General features: G+C 39.8%; 2 protein-coding genes across 3 annotated transcripts in view; one reads left to right on the top strand and one right to left on the bottom strand.

Moving 5' to 3' along the window:
- capn5b (calpain 5b) overlaps window positions 1–20,621 on the bottom strand; it is a 43,380-nt gene that overhangs the window by 13,297 nt on the left and 9,462 nt on the right. For both annotated transcript variants that reach the window (XM_059526307.1, XM_059526308.1), the window contains exons 3-6: window positions 16,059–16,190; window positions 11,466–11,674; window positions 11,165–11,357; window positions 2,309–2,502 (exon numbers count right to left, since the gene is read on the bottom strand). In XM_059526307.1, coding sequence (XP_059382290.1) covers window positions 2,309–2,502; window positions 11,165–11,357; window positions 11,466–11,674; window positions 16,059–16,190 — 728 coding nt within the window. The remainder of the gene's footprint in view (window positions 1–2,308; window positions 2,503–11,164; window positions 11,358–11,465; window positions 11,675–16,058; window positions 16,191–20,621) is intronic.
- Window positions 12,770–13,671, top strand: ompb (olfactory marker protein b). Its single transcript, XM_059525575.1, has one exon. The coding sequence runs from the start codon at window positions 12,946–12,948 to the stop codon at window positions 13,405–13,407; it is 462 nt and encodes a 153-aa protein (XP_059381558.1). The 5' UTR covers window positions 12,770–12,945; the 3' UTR covers window positions 13,408–13,671.

Below are 20,621 nucleotides of genomic sequence, written 5' to 3'. Positions count from 1 at the left end.
TGTAGTTTAGTACTATTGATAGCTCCATGAACCACGTGACCGCGTGGCGGTGAGATCAAAGCGAGTTTACTCTGCAATATGCAGTGGGATATACATATAAAATATGTTGCATTATTTGTCTACTAGATAATACCTGAATGGCAAAATGAATGCAGTGTCTTAAAATCCTGTCAAAGCTAAGGTTATTCAGTGAAAACAATTGGCGTTGTTCATTGGTCGGGCATCGACCAATAAAATGTCTTCATTCACACCAAAGCCCCGCCCCCAGCTCTGCTCTCTCACATCTGCATATACAAGTGCACAAGTGAGTTCTGCAACAGAATACCGCAAAAAGAGTAGCAAAAGTCAGAGCGCTAGGATTTGAACTTGTACTTCCAGATCTGAGAGGTTGTAAGTGCCGACTTGACGTTGTGCAGCGAAACTGAAGTAAAGTGCAAAAGTAAATATGTCGTAAAAATGTGTGTATGTCATTTTCTTTGTGTGAATGTCATTCTACACATTTGTGACTATTTATCTACAACTTCCAATTCAAAACACGAGTGTTTTGATCATTGTCTGTGTGTGCAAATTGAAAGATTCAGCTTTTCACATCAGAGCTGTGAGTGTAAATTTTAACTTACAAATACAAATATTAATATGACAAGTTCTCACAATCAGATCTTCAACCTCTCGAGTTTTGCTACTGATTTACCTTTATAGTATATTGTTATTTTTATCTCGACCTGCACTTCACAACAATACAACCTTGTTTCTGCAAACACTGATTCAAATGACATTTCTGAAAATCTGATTCAGTCTGACCGCTCTAACTTTTTTTTTTGTTGCCACTTAAAATGTAAAAATGTCAGACATTGTTGTAGAAAACATGTTGGCAGTTGGTGCAGAAACAATGTGCTTTTGGGAAGTGCAGGTCGAAATCGTACAGTTCACCCAAAAATGAAAATTCTGTCATTAATCACTCACCCTCATGTTGTTTCAAACCCATAAGACCTTCATTCATCTTTGGAACACAAATTAAGATATTTTTAATGAAATCCGAGAGACTCTGACTCTGCATAGACAGCAACACAACTACCACGTTCAAGGCCCAGTAAGATAGTAAGGACATCATTAAAATAGTTCGGTGCTTCAATTGTAATGTTATGAAGCTACGCGAATGCTTTTTGTGTGCAAAGAAACAAAAAACATTTACTTAATTCAATAATTGTTTTCTTTTCCGTGTCAGTCCTCGCCACCATTCATTGTTACTCTTGTGAATGATGGTGGAAACTGATCTGGAAGGGGAGAAACTGTTGAATAAAGTCAATTCAATGGAACTGAAACTTAAAATGGTAGTTCCCTTGCTGTCTATGGAGGGTCAGAAAGCTCTCTGATTTCATAAAAAATAACTTAATCTGTGTTCTGAAGATGAATGAAGGTCTTATGTGTTTGGAACGACATGAGGGTGAGTAATTAATGACATAATTTTCATTTTTGGGTGAACTATCCCTTTAATGAAATTGTATTTATTTATTTTTTTGCGGTTTACACCTGCTAAATATAATCAGATTCCAAATGGATGTGTACGTGCAACGGAGTGTAGTGCCTTCGTGTGTTCTCGTCATTTCAGTGATGAATGTTTTATAAACGAGGCCCAAGTCGAAACATGGAGCGATCCTAGTGATAAAAGACCCCATTCATGTAGTACAATTGCATCAGATTTCTGTCTTTTGTTGGAAATCAGCACATAAGTGAATATACGTTAATGGAAACAACACGAAACCTCAGTATTATAGCTCCGCCCACTGCACGCCTCCAGGAGCTTGGCTTTTTCCTGAAAGAATCGGAAAGCTGTATTTTTCATTTATAAATATGATAAAACTAAAGACTTTTTGGATATATGAAGGATGCAGTACCACTCTATAGGCACTCAAGATTAAGATGAGATTAGGTGAAACTGTGTATGTTATATAACCTTTAAAAATAATTCAGTTTCTTTCTAATTATTCCCAAAACTTTTGACAGGCACATTTTTTAAATTATTTAATATGTTTACTGAAATACCCCATTAAATTTTCAATTAATATTTCAATACTTTAAGAACACATCTACATATTCATAGTTCTCTAATTTAGATTATTGGTTCCATGGAATGGCCACTATCCTGCAGAGTTTAGCTCCAACCCTAATTAAACACACCTGAACCAACTAATCAAGCTCTTCAGACTCATTAGAAACTTCTAGGTGAGTGTGTTGGAACTAAAATCCACAGGATTGTATACCCCTGCTGAGTCTGTATTACCTCCAGTCCAAGAGGGGAAAGTCTCACCTATCGCTCCACGGCCCACTCCACTCCTTTTCACCCCAGGGGTTCCTCATGCGAATCATGTGTAGCTTTTCTGACTTGAAATACGCCAGGAGGCCATGTCCCAGACGGACCTTGCGGACATCGGTCACCGCATAGGCATGACCTTTCACTAACCCACAGTCCAGTCTCGCCTCCATGTCCTCTATTGTGGTTGCCTGTACACCAAAGATAAATTTCAGTTAGTTTTCTGAACACCAATTTCAAGTCTATTCAAAAGCATAATAATCTTTATCCCTGATTAGAATGCAAGCACATTTACTCTCTGTGAATTATCGATTATGAAAACATGGACCGTTATTTCATGGTACAGTGAAATATGGTGATGTTAATCAGTAGGAGACAAGCCACGCCCATTTATTCACACTCCAATGAGCAGAGGGCTTGCTGTGCAAATGAAACTGACAATATGCATAGACGTGTAGGCTCTGTGACATGAATAATTGTGTCGACATAATCAAGACTAAGTTGTAAGGATGGACAGAGAGTGACTGAACTTGGACATGAAAGGACTTTGTTAAGTATCTAACAGAACATTTATAAATCAATGCAAACAGTTACATTTTCTCCTCAACATTTGATCAAAATCTCTTAAATTGTGGTAAAACTTGATAAAATTGTTTCCGTTTTTAACCCCAGATTACCTGCTTACTTGTTGTTCAAATGTATTTCTAAATATTGCTGAACACTCAATGGAGTTCTCTCTGGACTGAGAGGCATTTTATTTGATATTCTAGTAAAGATAAACAACTTCCAGCTATAAAGATATTCAAAAACATAGTTCCCTTTCAGTCGGTCACTCTCGACGCCACGTCGGTGACCGACGAATATGGGATATCGCTTCGATAGACCAATCTACTTCGAGTGTAAACTAAACGAGCCAATGCACATTGGCATGCAATTATTGCATCCAGCTGCCGCTGATCACTGCGTGAGTATAAGAAGGCAGCAGGTGCAATGCATTCCAGCTTTTCGCTTCAGAGCCAAGTATTAGTATCGCTCTGCTCAACTGTGTCTGCTGTGAACTACGAGTTCAGCACGCTCTCGGAAGCTTCGTGTGTTGGCGAGACGGCGCTTCAGCGGCGGTCGTTCCTGTGTCAAGTGGATTGCACACTTCAGGCAGCACTACCCTGTCGTGTTGCAAGCAGCCAATTCCCCTGTGCGCCTCTGCACTAAAAGAGCATTTCTTAAAGAGCAAATTTATCTAAAAGAGCTTCACGGGTGCGTTTTTTTAAAGACGACGGATCGTCCTTATAAGGATGCCGTTTCACCCGTGTGTTTCTGGGTGCAGTCGTTACCTGGCAACGGGTGGTGGTCACGATCGCTGCCTCATGTGTCTGGGTGTCGAGCACGCTGAGGTGGCTTTCGTGGATGAGTCATGTTCTCACTGCGGGAATATGACCATCTCGAAGCTGCGAACCAGGCTCCGCTACCTTCAGGGGGCCGGAGTCCCGTTGCCGCAGCCGCGATCTGGGACTCGTTCTGATGGCAGCAGCGGGCGGTTCGCTGCCAACCCGTGGAACCAGGTGAGCCCTGCAACCCACACTCGCATCACACTCCGGCCTGCTCACAAGCCGCCCGAGTTGGGTCCCTGTGTTCCACCTCGCTGCCCCACTGCGGGTACGGCTGTGGTTCCGCTGGTCCCGCTTGTACGGTTTTTAAGCACCTGGTCAGCGCTACCCAGCCTGTCTTGCTGGCTTCTGCGAACCATCAGCCTTGGCTATGCGATTCAGATCGCCCGGCATCCCCCCAAGCTCTGCGGTGTCCGCTTCACTACAGTGAAAGCGTCCGTTGCCCCTGTCTTGCGGGAAGAGATCGCAGAGGCAAGATGGCGGCAAGCAGATGTTATGTGCAAATAGTTCTCCTACTTGTCAGTGTTTTTTTAATCTTATTTTATCGTGAGAAGGAATCTACTGAAGGGCATTTTAAATGTTGGATGCAAGAAAGTGGAAACGTAAAAAAGTTTTTCGGTTTCGGCTCAAACATTGTTTATACATAGAAACATAGAAATCGGAGATATAAGGGGACTATTATATTCCTGTGTTTACTTCTGTCCGGTGATATACATCAATTTCCCGGTCCCATCTCGAGAGATAATCAACAGCGAAGCCTTGCCGACTCGAAGTCTTATTTGGATGTGCTGAGTGCGTCCGGCCAGGAGGATCGACGATCTGGTGCTACAGCGGGTTGGAATTATATTGCTGAACATTGGGATAATTTTACTTCTCTGCATGAGGATTCTAGAGATGTGTCACGGCAGGAGGTGATTCATCAGGTTGCTGGAACTGAGACCTGCTCCAGGTTGGTTGGCCCGGAGCACGAGGACCACCAGCTGCGTGAACAGGTTTTGTTAAAGCAGCACAAGCATCGGGATGAGCCAGTTAGCTCATTTCGGGAGGATGTTGCTTGTGGTATTGACTTAAGGAAGACCACAAATGGTCTAATTATTGCTCATTTAAATGTTAGGAGCATACTTCCAAAGATCTCTGAGATAAGACTGTTATGTTCGCAGTTTAATTTGTCGGTACTAGGGTGTAGTGAAACTTGGATGGACGGTTCGATTCTGGATTCTGAAATTGAAATAGCAAATTACAATTTGATAAGAAGAGATAGAAATCGTAAAGGTGGTGGTGTTTGTGTATTTGTCAGATCGGATTTGATGTTTAATGATAGAATGGATTTGGTCAGTGCTTCTATTGAGGCCATGTGGGTGGACATTTTATTACCGAAGTGTAAGTCCATTTTAGTTGGGTCTCTTTATCGTCCTCCGGATCAGAGGGATTTTTATGAATTGTTGGAGGGGGTCTTAAATGATTGTGTGAAACACCATGATTCCGAAGTTATAATTTGTGGGGATTTAAATACAGATATGTTAAAAAGTGACTCTGTAATGTATAAGTCTTTAAAAAATTTTTGAGATTTTTTTGCTTTGAAACAAATTATTACGGTGCCAACTAGAATTACGCCAAAAACTCAGTCTGTTATTGATGTGATATTAGTATCTGACACAAAAAAATAGGCTGTAGTGGTGTCATGGATTGTTGTATAAGTGATCATTGTTTAATATATATATATAGAAAAGTGAAGAAGACGAAATTGTATGGTCATAATACAATATCCGTGAGATCTATGAAATATTATTGTCCAGAGTTATTTTGTGACTTACTGGGAAAAGTTGATTGGTCTTGTGTATTGAATTGTAAAGATGTTGATAAAGCTTGGGTGGGTTTTAAGGAAGTATTTAGTAAGGTACTAGACAGGGTAGCTCCGTATAAAAATGTAAGAATTAAACAGCGATCAGAACCTTGGATTAATGATGATATATTACAGAGGATTAAATTAAGGAATGATAGTTTTAAAAAGTTAAAAAATGATTTGGAAGTTAGGAGATTTGAGATTTATAAATTAAGAAGAAATGAAGTTAGGGGTTTGATAAGAGAAGTAAAAAGAAATTATTTTAAAAATAAGATAAATGAAAATCGACATGAGCCAAAAAAGCTATGGGGTGTGCTAAAGAATTTAAGTTATTCAAATGCTTCTAAGGAAAAGTCTCTAAATATCAACCTAAAGGTGGAGGAGGTATTAATTTCTAATCCAAAGGAGGTTGCTGAAACTTTTAATCATTATTTCATATCATTAGCTAAAAAATTATATAACCAACTTCCAGAGAGGCCTGATGTTTATAACAAGACACAAGTGAAATCTTTTTATGGGAAGCATGGAATTATTCAAGATTCTTTTAAGTTGATACCAGTAACTGAAAGTGAGGTTTTTAAATGTTTAAATGAAATAAAAACAAATAAAGCTTCTGGGATTGATAATATTCCTGCAAAAATTTTTAGGGACTCCGCTAGAGTAATTGCTCCATATGTATCATATATCTTAAATTTATCAGTTGAACAAGGAGTAATACCAAAGGAGTTTAAGAGTGCTAGAGTTATACCACTATATAAGAAAGGTTGTAAGTTAAATATGGCTAATTACAGGCCTGTCTCTGTTTTGGGTGCAATGTCTAAGATATTGGAAAGAGTTGTCTATGACCAAATTGGAAAATATATTAGTAAAAACAATATTTTATATGATTTACAGTCTGGTTTTAGACAGTTACATTCAACTGAGACTTGTATATTATATATGTCTGATAAAATAAGGAAAGCGGTTGACAATGGTAAATTCTGTGGAATGGTTATGTTGGACCTACAGAAAGCATTCGATACTGTAGACCACACAATTTTACTGTACAAGTTAAAGGCAGTTGGTTTTGATGAGAATTCTCTTAGGTGGGTTCAGTCCTACCTTGATGATAGATGCCAGAGGGTAGACATTAAAGGTATTTTGTCTAGTCCTTTATTTATTAACTCTGGAGTTCCTCAAGGGAGTATTTTAGGTCCCTTATTTTTTCTTTTATACATAAATGATCTTAAAGCAGCATGCTCAGAGGAACTTGTTCTGTACGCAGATGATGCAGCGGTTTTAATATCTCATCAGGATAAGGGGGTCATTGAAGAAAAGATGACTTTTCAGCTAGAGGCGATGTCTAAATAGTTTTTAGATAATAAACTATCCCTACATGCAGGAAAGACTGAGGCCATTCTGTTTGCATCTAAAATGAAATTAAATAAGGATGATACCTTCGTAATTAAGTTAAATGGTAAGGCAATAGAGGTAAAATCTGTGGTAAACTATTTGGGCTGCTTAATAGATAATAAATTAACGGGTGATTTGATGGCTAGAAAGGCATTTATAAAAATATGTGGTAAAATTAAGTTTTTAGCGAGGCAAGCCGGTCTATTAGACATTCAATCTTTAAAATTATTAGCAGGTGCCTTGATTCAACCTCATTTTGATTATGCTTCCTCCTTTTGGTATAATGGTTGTTCCCAAGTTTTGAAGAATAAATTGCAAAAGGCTCAAAATAGATTAGTTCGGATAATTTTAAAGGTGCATTCTAGGGCGCAATTACATAGTGAAAGTTTTAAGGAGTTGGGGATATTGACGGTGGAAAAAAGGGTGATATTTTTAAAAATGGGTCTGACACATAGGATTGTCAATAATGTGGTTCCAAGGTATTTAGAAAATTATTTTTATATGGTGAGTCAGCAGCATTCATATAAAACTAGGGGTAGGGATTTTAATATTTGTCAATGTAAATTTAAGAGTTTGGTAGGGAAAAATTCCTTTTTATATACTAGTGCTATAGCATGGAATAAATTACCAGTTTCAATAAAGGGAGTAAAAGATTTTTTGAGTTTTAAAAGAATGGTAAAAAGATGGCTGTTTGGTGAGGGTAGTTAGTGTGTTTTGTGGTGATTTTATTGTAAATTGTGTCATTTAGTGGGATGTTTAGTGTCAGTTGTGATTTGTATGTTTGGTGAATTATCTCTACTATATAGTTTAAAAGTAGATTTTTATTGATGTGATAAATTATGATTAGGAGATACTGTATGGTCTGTCTATTCTGCACGTACACATAACCTTTATACTTAACATCGAGGGCCGCAATGGAAACAAGCCAATGGCTTTATTGTGTTTTTATCCTCGACAGTTTTTTCTAAAGTGTATGGAATACTTGTATTTTGTACAATTTTATAAACTTGTCAAATAAATTTCAATTCAATTCAATTCAATTCAATTCAGTCCTACTGGCGAAGGAAGCGATAGAGCTGGTCCCTCCAGCCGATATGAGGACGGGGTTTTACAGCCCATACTTCCTTGTACCCAAGAAAGGCGGTGGGTTACGACCGATCTTGGATCTGTGAGTTTTGAATCGGGCCCTCCATTGGCTACCGTTCAAAATGTTGACACAGTAACGCATTTTCGGGTGCGTCTGTCCCCAAGATTGGTTTGCAGCTCTCGTTCCTCTCAGAGAGCAGGGTGTTCGCATTCTCAACTACTTAGACGATGGCTGATACTAGCACAGTCTCGAGATCAGTTGTGCGAGCACAGGGATGTGGTGCTCCGGCACCTGAGGGTCTTCAGGTCAGCTGGGAAAAGAGCAAACTCTCGCCCTGGCAGAGGATCTCTTTTCTCGATATGGAGTTGGATTTGGTCGAACAGACAGCACGCCTCACAGAGGAACGTGCACGGTCGGGTGCTAGCCTGCTTGAGTACGTTCAAGAGCAGGACAGCGGTCCCACTGAAACTCTTTCAGAGGCTCCCGGGGCATATGGCGGCCGCGGCGGCACTTACACTGCTCGGCCTATTACATATTAGACCGCTCCAGCACTGGCTTTATGGCAGAGTCCCGAGGTGGGCGTGGAAGCGCGGCACACACTGGGTCCAAGTTACACCGGCCTGTCGCCAAACCCTCACTCCGTGGTCAGATCTTGCATTTCTCTGGGCAGGGGTGCCCCTAGAGCAGATCACCAGGCATGCTTTGGTTTACATGTGCTGGTCCGAATGGACAATACTGCGACGGTTGCATACATCAACTGACAAGGTGGTCTGCGCTCTCGTCGCATGTCGCAACTCGCCCGCCACCTCCTCCTTTGGAGTCAGAAGGTTCTGAGGTCACTTCGTGCCGTTCACATTCCAGGCCTGCTCAGTCGTACAGCCGACGAGCTGTCTCGAGCAATGCTCCCGGGAGAATGGCGACTCCATCCCCTGACGGTCCAGCTGATTTGGAGGCGGTTCGGAGCCGCTCAGGTAGACCTGTTTGCTTCTCCAGAGACCTCTCACTGCCAGTTGTTCTACTCCTTTACCGAGGGAACTCTCGGCACGGACGTACAGGCACACAGCTGGCCGCGGGACCTACGCAAGTATGCGTTTCCCCCAGTGAGCCTTCTCGCACAGACACTGTGCAAAGTCCGGGAGGACGAGGAGCAAGTCTTGCTAGTAGCGCCGTATTGGCCCACACGGACCTGGTTCCCCGAACTAGTGCTCCTTGCTACAGCCCCTCCTTTGCCAGTTCCTCTGATGAAGGATCTACTGACTCAGAGATGGGGCACCATTTGGCACCCGCGTCCAGACCTTTGGAAACTCCATGTCTGGTCCCTGGACAGGACGCGGAGGTTCTAGGTGACCTACCCCAAGAGGTAGCGAACACCATCACTTCGGCAAGAGCACCGTCTAATGAGACACGCTAATGCCTTGAAGTGGAACCTGTTCGTCGAGTGGTGTTCTTCTCGCCGAGAAGACCCCCGAAGATGTCCGATTGCGGTCGTGCTGTCCTTTCTGCAGCAAGGGCTGGAGCGAAGGCTGTCTCCCTCCACCCTCAAAGTCCAGGTTGCTGCTATTGCTATTGCTACGTAGACCAGACACAAAGCTTCAGGACCTCAGACCAGCTCTTTGTCTGTTACGGAGGCCGGCAGAAGGGGAGTGCCGTCTCTAAGCAGAGGATGGCCCACTGGATTGTGGATGCCATAACCGTGGCTTATCAGACTCAGGATGTGCCCTGCCCGTTCAGGTTGCGAGCTCACTCAACTAGAAGTGTTGCATCCTCCTGGGCGCTGGCTCGTGGTGCCTCGCTGACAAATATTTGTAGAGCTCCGGGCTGGGCGACCCCTAACACGTTCGCTAGGTTCTATAGCCTTCGTGTAGAGCCGGTATCCTCCTGTGTTCTCACCTCAAACGGGTAGTGGCACTGAGAGGCCCCGGTTAGTGTCGGCTTGCTTAAACTGCTCCAGAGTGTCCGTACTGTAGACCCTGTTGAGATCCTCCATCACCCTAAGCAGCTGGACGCGGCGGAACGTCCGGCACCAGGCCTTCATGATGTATCCGTGAGAACCATGGAGGGGTGGGTTCCATATTGAGACCTAAGCGGTACTCGTATGTGTATAGTCCACGGTATAGCCTTAGAGCCCGTGTTTCCCCGGCAGACTTCTGCCTTCCCAAGAGGGTTTTTAATCACCTCAAATTTTTCTGTATACTCCTAAATGTATCCTATATGTGTATTTGCCTCCGAGACCTCCTTCCGGAAGGATGGGGCTTCCCTAGCGTCCCGGTTCCAAGCGGACCGGGTACGTTTTCCCAGTGTTATCCAATCTCACCCAGTGAGGTAGTGCTTTGACAACGGTGAGTGAAGCTACTTGTTCTGAGCCCCGGCCTACACCTAATAGGGGCGCAGGCGGCTCGCACAGGGCACTGAAAGGGGCAGCACCCATGGTGCTTTGATAGGGATCCCATATTCGTCGGTCACCGACGTGGCGTCGAGAGTGACCGACTGAAAGGGAACGTCTCGGTTACGTATGGTAACCCCCGCTCCCTGAAGGAGGGAACGGAGATGCCACGTCCCATCGCCATGGTTGCTGTACCACCGCTGAGCTGCGGGGTCCCCGGCTCGGCTCCTCAGCGAAAAACTGGAATGCATTGCACCTGCTGCCTTCTTATACTCATGCAGTGATCAGCGGCAGCTGGATGCAATAATTGCATGCCAATGTGCATTGGCTCGTTTAGTTTACACTCGAAGTAGATTGGTCTATCAAAGCAATATCCCATATTCGTCGGTCACCGACGTGGCGTCTCCGTTCCCTTCTTCAAGGGTTACCATACGTAACCGAGACGTTTTTTTTCCCACTATGGATGAAAGGTTTCACAGACCATTGATAATCAAGTCACACACAATCAAAGATTGCTTTGAGTCTGGCAAGGTACAGTCTTATGAAAGAAAATAAATGGAGGCAGAAAAAAATTATGGATGGCTGGATTAATAGATGGTTGAGTGTCTGAATACAAATCTTGACAGACGTGAGACAAATGCTCATCAGTAATATACACTATATGTGTTTATGTTGTGTATAAACATATGAATAAATATAAAAATTATATATACTGTATACTGTAGTAAAATATACTGAAATGAAGTAAGAGTGTCCTTCTCACCCTGATAGAGCAGCTGATAAGGCCATCTCGATTATGGACCTTGAGCACTCTCTCAAAGAGTTGGTTTCTGGCGACTTCATCCTGAGCAAACTGGCCCTCCAGAAGGTCCATTGGTTCTGACACACCGCCAGTAAAGTCCACCAGGGCATCAGCTGTGTTTCCACCATCCAGGGCCTCATAGCAGCCATAAACTCTTGATTGGTAGAGAGAAAGAACTTCTAGCATCACTATGTTATCGCACTACTTCAATGTTAATCTCTGTATAGACCTTTTGAATTTGTCTGCTTCCTGAACTGCTTACTTGGCATAGGCTTTTTCCACAAGGGCACTCCAGAACTCATTGCTATCATTTGAATGGCAGTACACCAGCTGGTTATCCACTGTGGGGAGACGGTCATCGATCACCACGTCCACCCAATCCCCAAACCGCCAGAAGCGGAAGTGGAATATTCCTGCATAAGAGTCTGCCTTCTCTGGATCCCATTCCTGCTCCTTCCAGTCTGGGATAACCTAAAAATAGGAAAATAAGATAAGGACTGAGGAACAAAATTGTGTGCTAATGTTTAGAATTATTATTAATATTTTTTTTTTTCACATTACTGACAACTAATTATGTGACCCTGGACCACAACACCAGTCTTAAGTAGCATGGGTACATTTGTAGCAATAGTGAAAAATATACTGTATGGATTAAAATTATAGATTTTTTTTAATGCAAAAAATCATTAGGATATTAAGAAAAAAATCATGTTCCATGAAGACATTTTCTAAATTTACTTGGTTAAATATATCAAAACCCAATTTTTTATTTGTAATATACATTGCTAAGAAATTAATTTTTTGCAATCTCAGAATCCAAATTTTCAAATCATTGTATCTCATCCAAATATTGTCCTATCATAACAAACCATACATCAATGGAAAGCCTATTTATTCAGATGATTTATACATCTAAATTAAAAAAAGAAATTTAACATTATGACTGGTTTTGTGGTCCTGGGTCACATATTAGTTTTGTTGACAAATAATATTTTATCACATACAGTAATCCACTTTTATGTTATTTCTTGTCATTTGTCATTTTAGTCAAAGAACTAAAATTAATGACATGACAAAATATTGTCTACATTTACAGGATATTTTCTTCAAAAGAAAAAATATATAGACAAAAACACTAAAGAGCACTAAACTAGATGCATTTCCAATAATGTGTACAATTTTCTGAGTCAGGTTCATAACATTGCTTATCAATTTAAAAGTTCATAAATACAGACAGATGCCGATCAAAAAAAGCTGCATTTTCCTGAATATTAACACCAGGGTGATTTGGATGCTGTATAGAACAACCCTCTTTCATCCTGAGCGAGTCCTCTGGGACAGAACAGAGATTAGATTTCAAGTACACCTCTGTGGTAATTGTTCCAAGAGAAGCAGGTCCATTATCTGGGCTCAGGTACACATTGTGATGCTGACTGCATGTGAATTCTGTTCAGTTGTCGACAGTGAATTTGAAACAAACACACGTAGCAAACACAGATGTCTCAAATTCCCTCTTGGAGAGCCCAGCACTGCTGTTACCAAGAGCAACAAACAGCTAAACAGAAACCTCCACTGTGAAATAAGTTGGTTTCATAGCACAAGTCTCACCCTGGCACTCATACCGCAGAAGACATCAGCCAAGCGAGGAGGAGGTCATACGGCGGATAACAAGCCTAATCCGGACAGACAAGAGAAAGAAGAAGCCCTAAGCTGTCAGCTTTCAAAACATCTTCACTGGGAACATGTCTCTTGAGCTGACGTTCAACCCAGATATACAGCTGACGGAGATGATGCGTCTGCGAGTGCAGTCTCTGCAGCAGCGAGGTCAGAAACGCCCAGACGGAGAGCGTCTACTGAAGTCCAACGAGTATGTCTACCGTCTGGACTTCTCTGAACAGACCCTGGATTTCACCCGCTGGAACATCTGCATGTCCACACCCGGCCGCCTCAACATCATCGCCACCTCCCAGCTCTGGACGCCCGACCTGACCTACCTCATGACCCGTCAGCTCCTTGAACCGACCGGCCTCTTCTGGAAAAGCGCAGATGAAGATCCCATCCAATGCTACGAGGCTGACGCTCAGGAATTCGGTGAGAGGATAGCCGAGCTGGCCAAGGTTCGCAAGGTGATGTATTTTCTGTTCGCCTTTGAAGACGGCTTGAGTCCAGAGAACATCGAGTGCTCCATTGAGTTCCAGAAGTGAGAGAACTTTAAGCATATGGCGGCTTTCTGTTGATTCTACTTAACCCAGACTAAGTAGTTTAAAATGAATTTCCTAAAGACCTATAAAATTTGATTTTATGACCAGATCTTAAGCTTTATCTGTCTGATTGTTCATGTTTAGCTGTGTGATGAGACTTTAACTCAAGATAAATCGCACTAATAATTCAAGAAGATCAAAATAATTCATGAATAAAGCAAAACTTGTGCTTTTAGTGGTTGTAGTTCTTTAAATAATTAATGTACTGGGGTGTAATGGCAATGCCCTTGAGCAGTGGTTCTCAATCTGTTAGACCCCAAGGCTTCTTACTGTCCACGATAATATTCAAAGCCCATGACTATTCCAGTTTTTTTCTGGATTAAAAAAAGGAGTTTTACTCACAATTTCTACCTGATCAAATATTTTTGAGCTTGATATAAACACAAAAATGTATATTAATAAAAATATATATACAAATGTCCATGGGAGAGTAATAACATTTTATAAATTTTCATCACTTTCCAGGTCTGGAAATCACATTTTTAAAATCAGACTACATCATATATCCATGTCTTTCTAAACTGTAGGAATCCTAGTTCTTCAAAGGGTTGTTAGCTGTTTTAGCTTATATGAATTCTTGCTTGGTCTTATTTTAAGTCATTTTGAGATAACCACTGCCCTTGAGTATGTATCCATGCTGGGTGCATGTGATTGGGTGTGATAAAAGGTTGCTGCAAAGACACGGGACAAAGATAGCTGCACACACACCTTCATTTATCAATGCCCGACTCTGTCAGGAAAACAAATGACAGGACGAGGGAGAGGAGTCACATGGGAAAGCCCTATAAGTCAACCCCTTCATGATGATGTGTGTTTCTAGGGGAGAGGAAATGTTTCCCTAGGCAGGGGAAAACACTTCACGCACTGGGGAGGATGCGGGGGGACCGAAGCTTAACATTTAAGCTAAATAACAGCTCAGAAATCATTAACCATTAAAACCCTTTACCTGTCTACCACCAACAAAGATATAAAAGAAACTGAAATATAGTTTACACCAGTTGGGACACCAGTATATGTGTGTGTGTGTGCATTCATGAAGCCACAGGTGAGTGGATCTCTCCCCTGTTTAACCATCATCAGGTAATGGTTCCTAATAGAGCACACAGATCCTATGGCAGGCTGCCTCTTACAGCTGCTAATAGAGCTCAGAGAGACTGTTTTGCTCCTCCTTGCTGCTTAACACACTCTTTAAATAAGGTAACAAAAAGATATTCTGACAAAATATGCAAGAATATGCATGTTTAAATCCCACAGCGCAGGTCTTATAGGAAACCTCTGCAAGAATCTGCAAGTAAAAGTAATAAATGTAAGGAAAACTTAACTATTTTTTCTAACTCAACTATCTTTCTGAGCAAAACCAATTTTTATTGGGGAAACCATTCAGCCATAAAGTGATATTTTATATTATTTAATGAGCTCTGTAATTCCATACATTATTCTATAATTGTATATACTATAATTATGGTGACACTTTATTTTAAGGTCCAATTCTCACTATTAACAAACCATTAACTACAACTTTTGACTCAATAAATTTCTAATTAGCTGCTTATTAATAATTAGTAAAGTAGTTGTTAAGTTTAGGTATTGGGTTGGATTAGGTAGAATAAGGTCAGAATGTTCTTTTATAAATACTAATAAACAGCCAATATGTTAATAATAGGCATGCAAATAAGCAACTAGTTAATAGTGAGAATTGGTCTCTATATTAAAGTGTTACCAGAATTATGTAGTACTGTATATATTTATGAATTTTGAACCAACGATAAAAAAAATAAAACTAACACTGAACAATATGTACAAAATGTAAATAAATGTAAATGTTATAAAATACATAAATCAATATTTGATCAAGTATAATTAATAATATCAAGGCACAATTCATTTTAAACCAAATCTAAATATGATTATTGTATTTGATAAAATATAATATTCAAAAGTAAATTAGTTAATTAATTTAAATCATTATTAGTTTGACATGACATGAATTATGTCACATATACAGTATGAACAAATTTTAGTTGTTGATCTAAATAAAAATAAAATAAATTACATACAGATTTATTTTGTACAGTTAATCAAATATTAATTAAATGAAATATATGATACAATAATATATAGTAAAACATACAATAATGTTATATTGGTATATCATCTATCAATATAACATTGTTATATTATTATAATAATATCATAAATATAGTTATATTATAATACAAAAATAATATTGATATTGATATATTGATTGATGTCCCACGCCATTTATTTTTCTTTTTTTATCAAGGTCACAAGATCATAATAATAATGGCCTCCAAATTCTACAATGCTCTCATTATCTCGCAGATTAATCAGTGCTGGGGATTTGCGTATAAATCTTCTCACAACTGCACTTTTATAATGAACATCAGTGCACATTAAGATGGACTTCATTCAAAACAATTCTGAAAGCATTTGAAATTCTCATTTAAAGAAATCTCTAGATTTTTCCTGAATACTTTGGTATCTGGTATTCTAACTGAGCGGCAGTCACACTGAAGCTCATAGGGAACATTATATGCAGCATAGACGCATGTTTACACGCTGTACTGACTTACTTTCTGCCACAGTGACTCTCGGGAAGCCAGGCTGGTGCAGGCCGCCACAAACCAGCAGTTTCCCAGCTGCCCTTGGTGCAGGTCATGGGCACTGATCCCATCCACAAACAAGTGAGGATCATCACACAGTTCCTGATGGAGAGACAGACAGAAAGAGAGAGAGAGAGAGAGAGAGAGAGAGAGAGGAATAAGAGTGAGTAATTAGTGAGAAGTAAAATAAATAAAATTCACAGTGTTAATAGCAAAGATGCACAAATGTATCTTTTAAGAAAGACTGCATCAAGCATGGCCAAAAACTAAGTAGTTTGTTCAAAAACATATAGGCCTAGTACATTTAGCTTTATTCTCATTAATGAAAGGAAGAGAAAAACACAAAAAGTACTTGAAAAACTGTTGGAGACAGAAGCATTGCACAGGCTCTTTAATTAATTTAATAATAGTTATGAATATAGATGAAGCAGTACAGTTCTGAAAACGGTTATAAATCAAATGACTCTCCTTTGCTCTGACAGCATCTAGCACACCTCTACACCGACCTCATCACAGCCACTGGGACACAGAGCCCAGAGATTTTGCATGATCTAAACATAAAGGTTGGGGTCTATTTAAACAGCCGACATACACTGGGCACAATGACAGAAGCTGAGGGGAATGTAGCGACTCACAGGCTATAGCTCATTTTGCTTCTGTGTTGACAATCTCTCAGAGGAGTCACCACAAATGAGCCCTGGAAAAAGACTTATTAAATAAATTTAATAAGCACCTAACAAACCCATAATGCCTTGTAAAAGCTTAGTGGTGATTCTTATGATGACAACTCATGGCTGGAAAAATAACATAACTTCTCATGCTTTACTATACTAAAATATATATCACTGGGAGTAATAATAAAGTGTATTTCTTAAGAATCATTTGTCCATGAAGCAGAATACACTGGTAGCATCTGTATGGTTTTTTGATTCACTACAATTAACTAGTTCATAAGACTCACTGGTCACACTTTATTTTAAGGGCCAGTTCTCACTATTAAAAAAAACATTAACTATGACTTTTATCCCTATAAACTCTTAATTGGCTGCTTATTAATATTAAGGTAGTTATTAAATTCAGGTATTCGGTAGGATTAGGGATGTAGATTATGTGTTTTATAAGTGTTAATAACAGATACAATAACAGATCTGATTTACAAAAAGAACCAGTTCATAAGAATCATTTGTCCATGATCAGACTACACTTGTTGCACTGTATGGTTTTGATTCACTTAAATGTTCATCAGATTCATTTGGTCATGAATCGGACTACACTGGTTCCACTGTTGATAAGATTGATTTGACTACACTAGTAATGCTGTATGCTTAATAGAAAGACTTGTTTTCTTGTCATTATTTTGCAGTATACACTTTTTTTTTTTTTGCATGCAATTCAGAAACATGAAAATTTATTTTGGTCTCAGATTTAAAGAATCAAAATTAAGAATGTACATGAAATCTACATTTTAATCCAGACATAACTGCTAGTCTAATTTCACTTATTTTGAGAATTTGTAAGTTGTTAAAAAGTCTTTTTTTCATGGTCATGTCTTATCTCATCTAAGGTACAAATTGAGCCAGGATCCCCCCAGAAACCATATGAGCATGACACCCCTGGGACGGCTAGTCTCTGGAGGTATAAAATACATGTTCTCACAGTCCAAATGTACTCTCTCTTACAACACTCATTTGTCTTTCACATTGTGCTCTCCGGAATCATTTCCAAGGCCCAACAGGCGAGGACTCTCCTCACTATCCGGCACAAATCCAGCTCTGCACTCACGTTTCATTCTTTCAGCGCTGGGCTTCTCTCACCCCTTCAACAACTCACACAAACCACTAGAGATGAGATATTTCATCATGCCCCCACACAGTGTGTGAGAACAGAGTGCAATGATGTCAAATTCACGAGGTGAAACACACATACACACAGCATACGGTAAACACACTTCTCTATGCCAGAGCCATGAAACCCAGATGGAGACACTGCAACTCTGTTTTTGTTTGTGATCTGCACATAAAGCTTGATACAATCACAGTGCATGACTGATTTTCCATCAGACCCTTTGATATTACCACTCTGTGATTCATTACACAGTGTTATTCAGTCAAAGTTTGACTCAAACAGACAGGAATACAAATTTGGTTCGGTGTGGTGAGTTGGCTGAAGGCACCGTCGTCCCTCTAAGAGCAATGCCAGGTCATTTTGGGTTTCATTGATCAGATTAAATATCAAATCCACGGTAATGTGATTCATTGCTGCCTTCTCATTTCTGACAGTTCTTTAGGATTCTGATTTCTGATTGACACGTGAGCAGCAACGAATCTAGCAAATCTATTTAAAAGCTTCAAAAGTGCTCTGACTTCACATTAATCAATAAAACACTTGTCTGAACAGATGTCATGTGTGTGTACATTTGAGGGATTGAAAAAACTATAAAGAAAGAGACATATAAACAAAAAGCATGAGCACAAATATATACAGCTGCAAATGAGCTGATTTGCTCTCTACTATTTTCTAAGGCAACATGCAAACTAAAATAAACCTCATAAAACAAGATATGACATATTTAGTCTGTTTACATACAAATACAGCTGTTCACTCTGGCATTAGCATGTTGCTAAGTTAACGCCACCACAGGCTTTATAAAAGGCATAAAAATACATGAAATACACAAATACTGGATAAAAAAATGACACATTTTAGTTAGACTGATTAATCATGCTTACCGTTTTTTTTAGCTAAATCCTGAGTTTTTTTCCCCCAACAGTGTATGAAGCCTTTAAATTATTCCCACATAGGCAGCTCATAGACTACTTCCAATCAGACTATACTATAAAGAACCTTAATAGGCTCCCCTTGTCTCAGGGGCTGAAAAAACACCACCATTTGTCTCCAGCGTGCAATACATCAACCTTTATTTGAAGAGCATTTTGTCTCTGGGGTTTTTGCGATTACTTTCACAGCTAGAAAGACTGAAAGTGGACATAATATCTTAACATCCTTCACAAGTCCATTGTCTACCCTGTTCGCTCATGGAACAAAGGACGCTGAGACAAAAACGATGACAGAGATAAAAAAAATACATTGTTTGTGTGTGAATGCTCTCTTCAGTGGAGAATTTTCAGTGCTATGTCTGTGGGTTGGTGGCTATTGTGTGTGTGTGTGTGTGTGTGTGTGGGTGTGTGGGTGTGTGAGTGTTAAGAGGATGGGCGAGCTGACTGATTAGAGAGCAAGGTCATTGTGTTATAGCTCAGCACTCCAGCCACCTCTGCGAACACACACACTTTTTAATCACAGCCCAAAATGGCATCCAAGGGGGCAACCCTCTCCTGGGGCTAGAAGATTCCATGTGTGTGCGTTTCTTGCACATTATCTCATGTATAGAGGGTTCACAGACTAATATGAGTCTATTTTGGCCAGCTTTGACAGATAAGACAGATCAGACCACCAGACCAATCACAGAATCATTGAACACAAACTCAGCTCAGTCCAGACACCAGTGAGCCCACTGGATAAATGACCATCTATCACACTTTCCACCAGCTTCAACACATAAAACAAAGTCTTTCTTCTCTTTGGAGAGCAGAGGTGGCAAGAAATGGAAGGAAGTGGGTGGGAGTGAGGGATGGTAAGTGGTTAAAAAAGCACGACCAAGACCCAAGAGGGGAAAAGACAGAGAAATATGGAGCAGCTGTGGTGAACTGCATTAAACACCATAATGGCATTCACTCAGTCAGAGTGATTTGTGGCAATGTCTTCATTCCCGTCAAACATGGATGGAGTCAGGAGCATTTCATTTTTACAGTTCAGGGACAACAAGCAACATGTCAATGTGCCAACTCATTAGGATCCTCCTTGATATTGAAGTCAGCAATGAATCAAAATGGGCCCCATTTACTTTCTTAATACATGTTTCTGTTGATTCATCAGCGCATGTTTTTCCAAAGAAAAATAATGCAATTTTTTTATAATCTTTTATCAAAATGTAACAACCCCCTCTGTGGAACCAATTTATTACACGTAGGCCATGCAGAGTATTAGTTTAGTCAAATAGCTATGAAGTATTTTTATCGTTTAGGTCAATATAATTTTTTAGATACTCTTATTAATAAAAGATGCATTTCATTGATCAAATGTGATAGCAAATACATTACAGCAGATTTTTATTTTTAAAAATATGCTACTCTTTTGAACATTCTATCAAAGAATCCTGAAAAAATATTATGATTATAGTTCCCACATAAATATCAGGCAACACAAATGTTTTGAACATTGGTAATAAGAAATGTTTCTTGAACTGCAAATCAACACATTAAAACTGGAGTAATGTCTGCTGGATATTCAGCTTTGCATTAAAGGAATACATTACATTTAAAATAGAAAACATTTTTTTTTATTGCATTATTTCACAATATCACATATTTTACTGCATGTGGTAAAATAAGTATTCTTTCAAAAATATTACACAATTTTACTGAACCCAAACTTTTGAATGGTAGTATATTTTATGCAATAATTGGTAAGACTTTG

Source organism: Carassius carassius, chromosome 36, assembly GCF_963082965.1.
Source record: "Carassius carassius chromosome 36, fCarCar2.1, whole genome shotgun sequence".
Lineage (NCBI taxonomy): Eukaryota > Metazoa > Chordata > Actinopteri > Cypriniformes > Cyprinidae > Carassius > Carassius carassius.
This window is presented reverse-complemented; position numbering and strand designations above follow the sequence as displayed.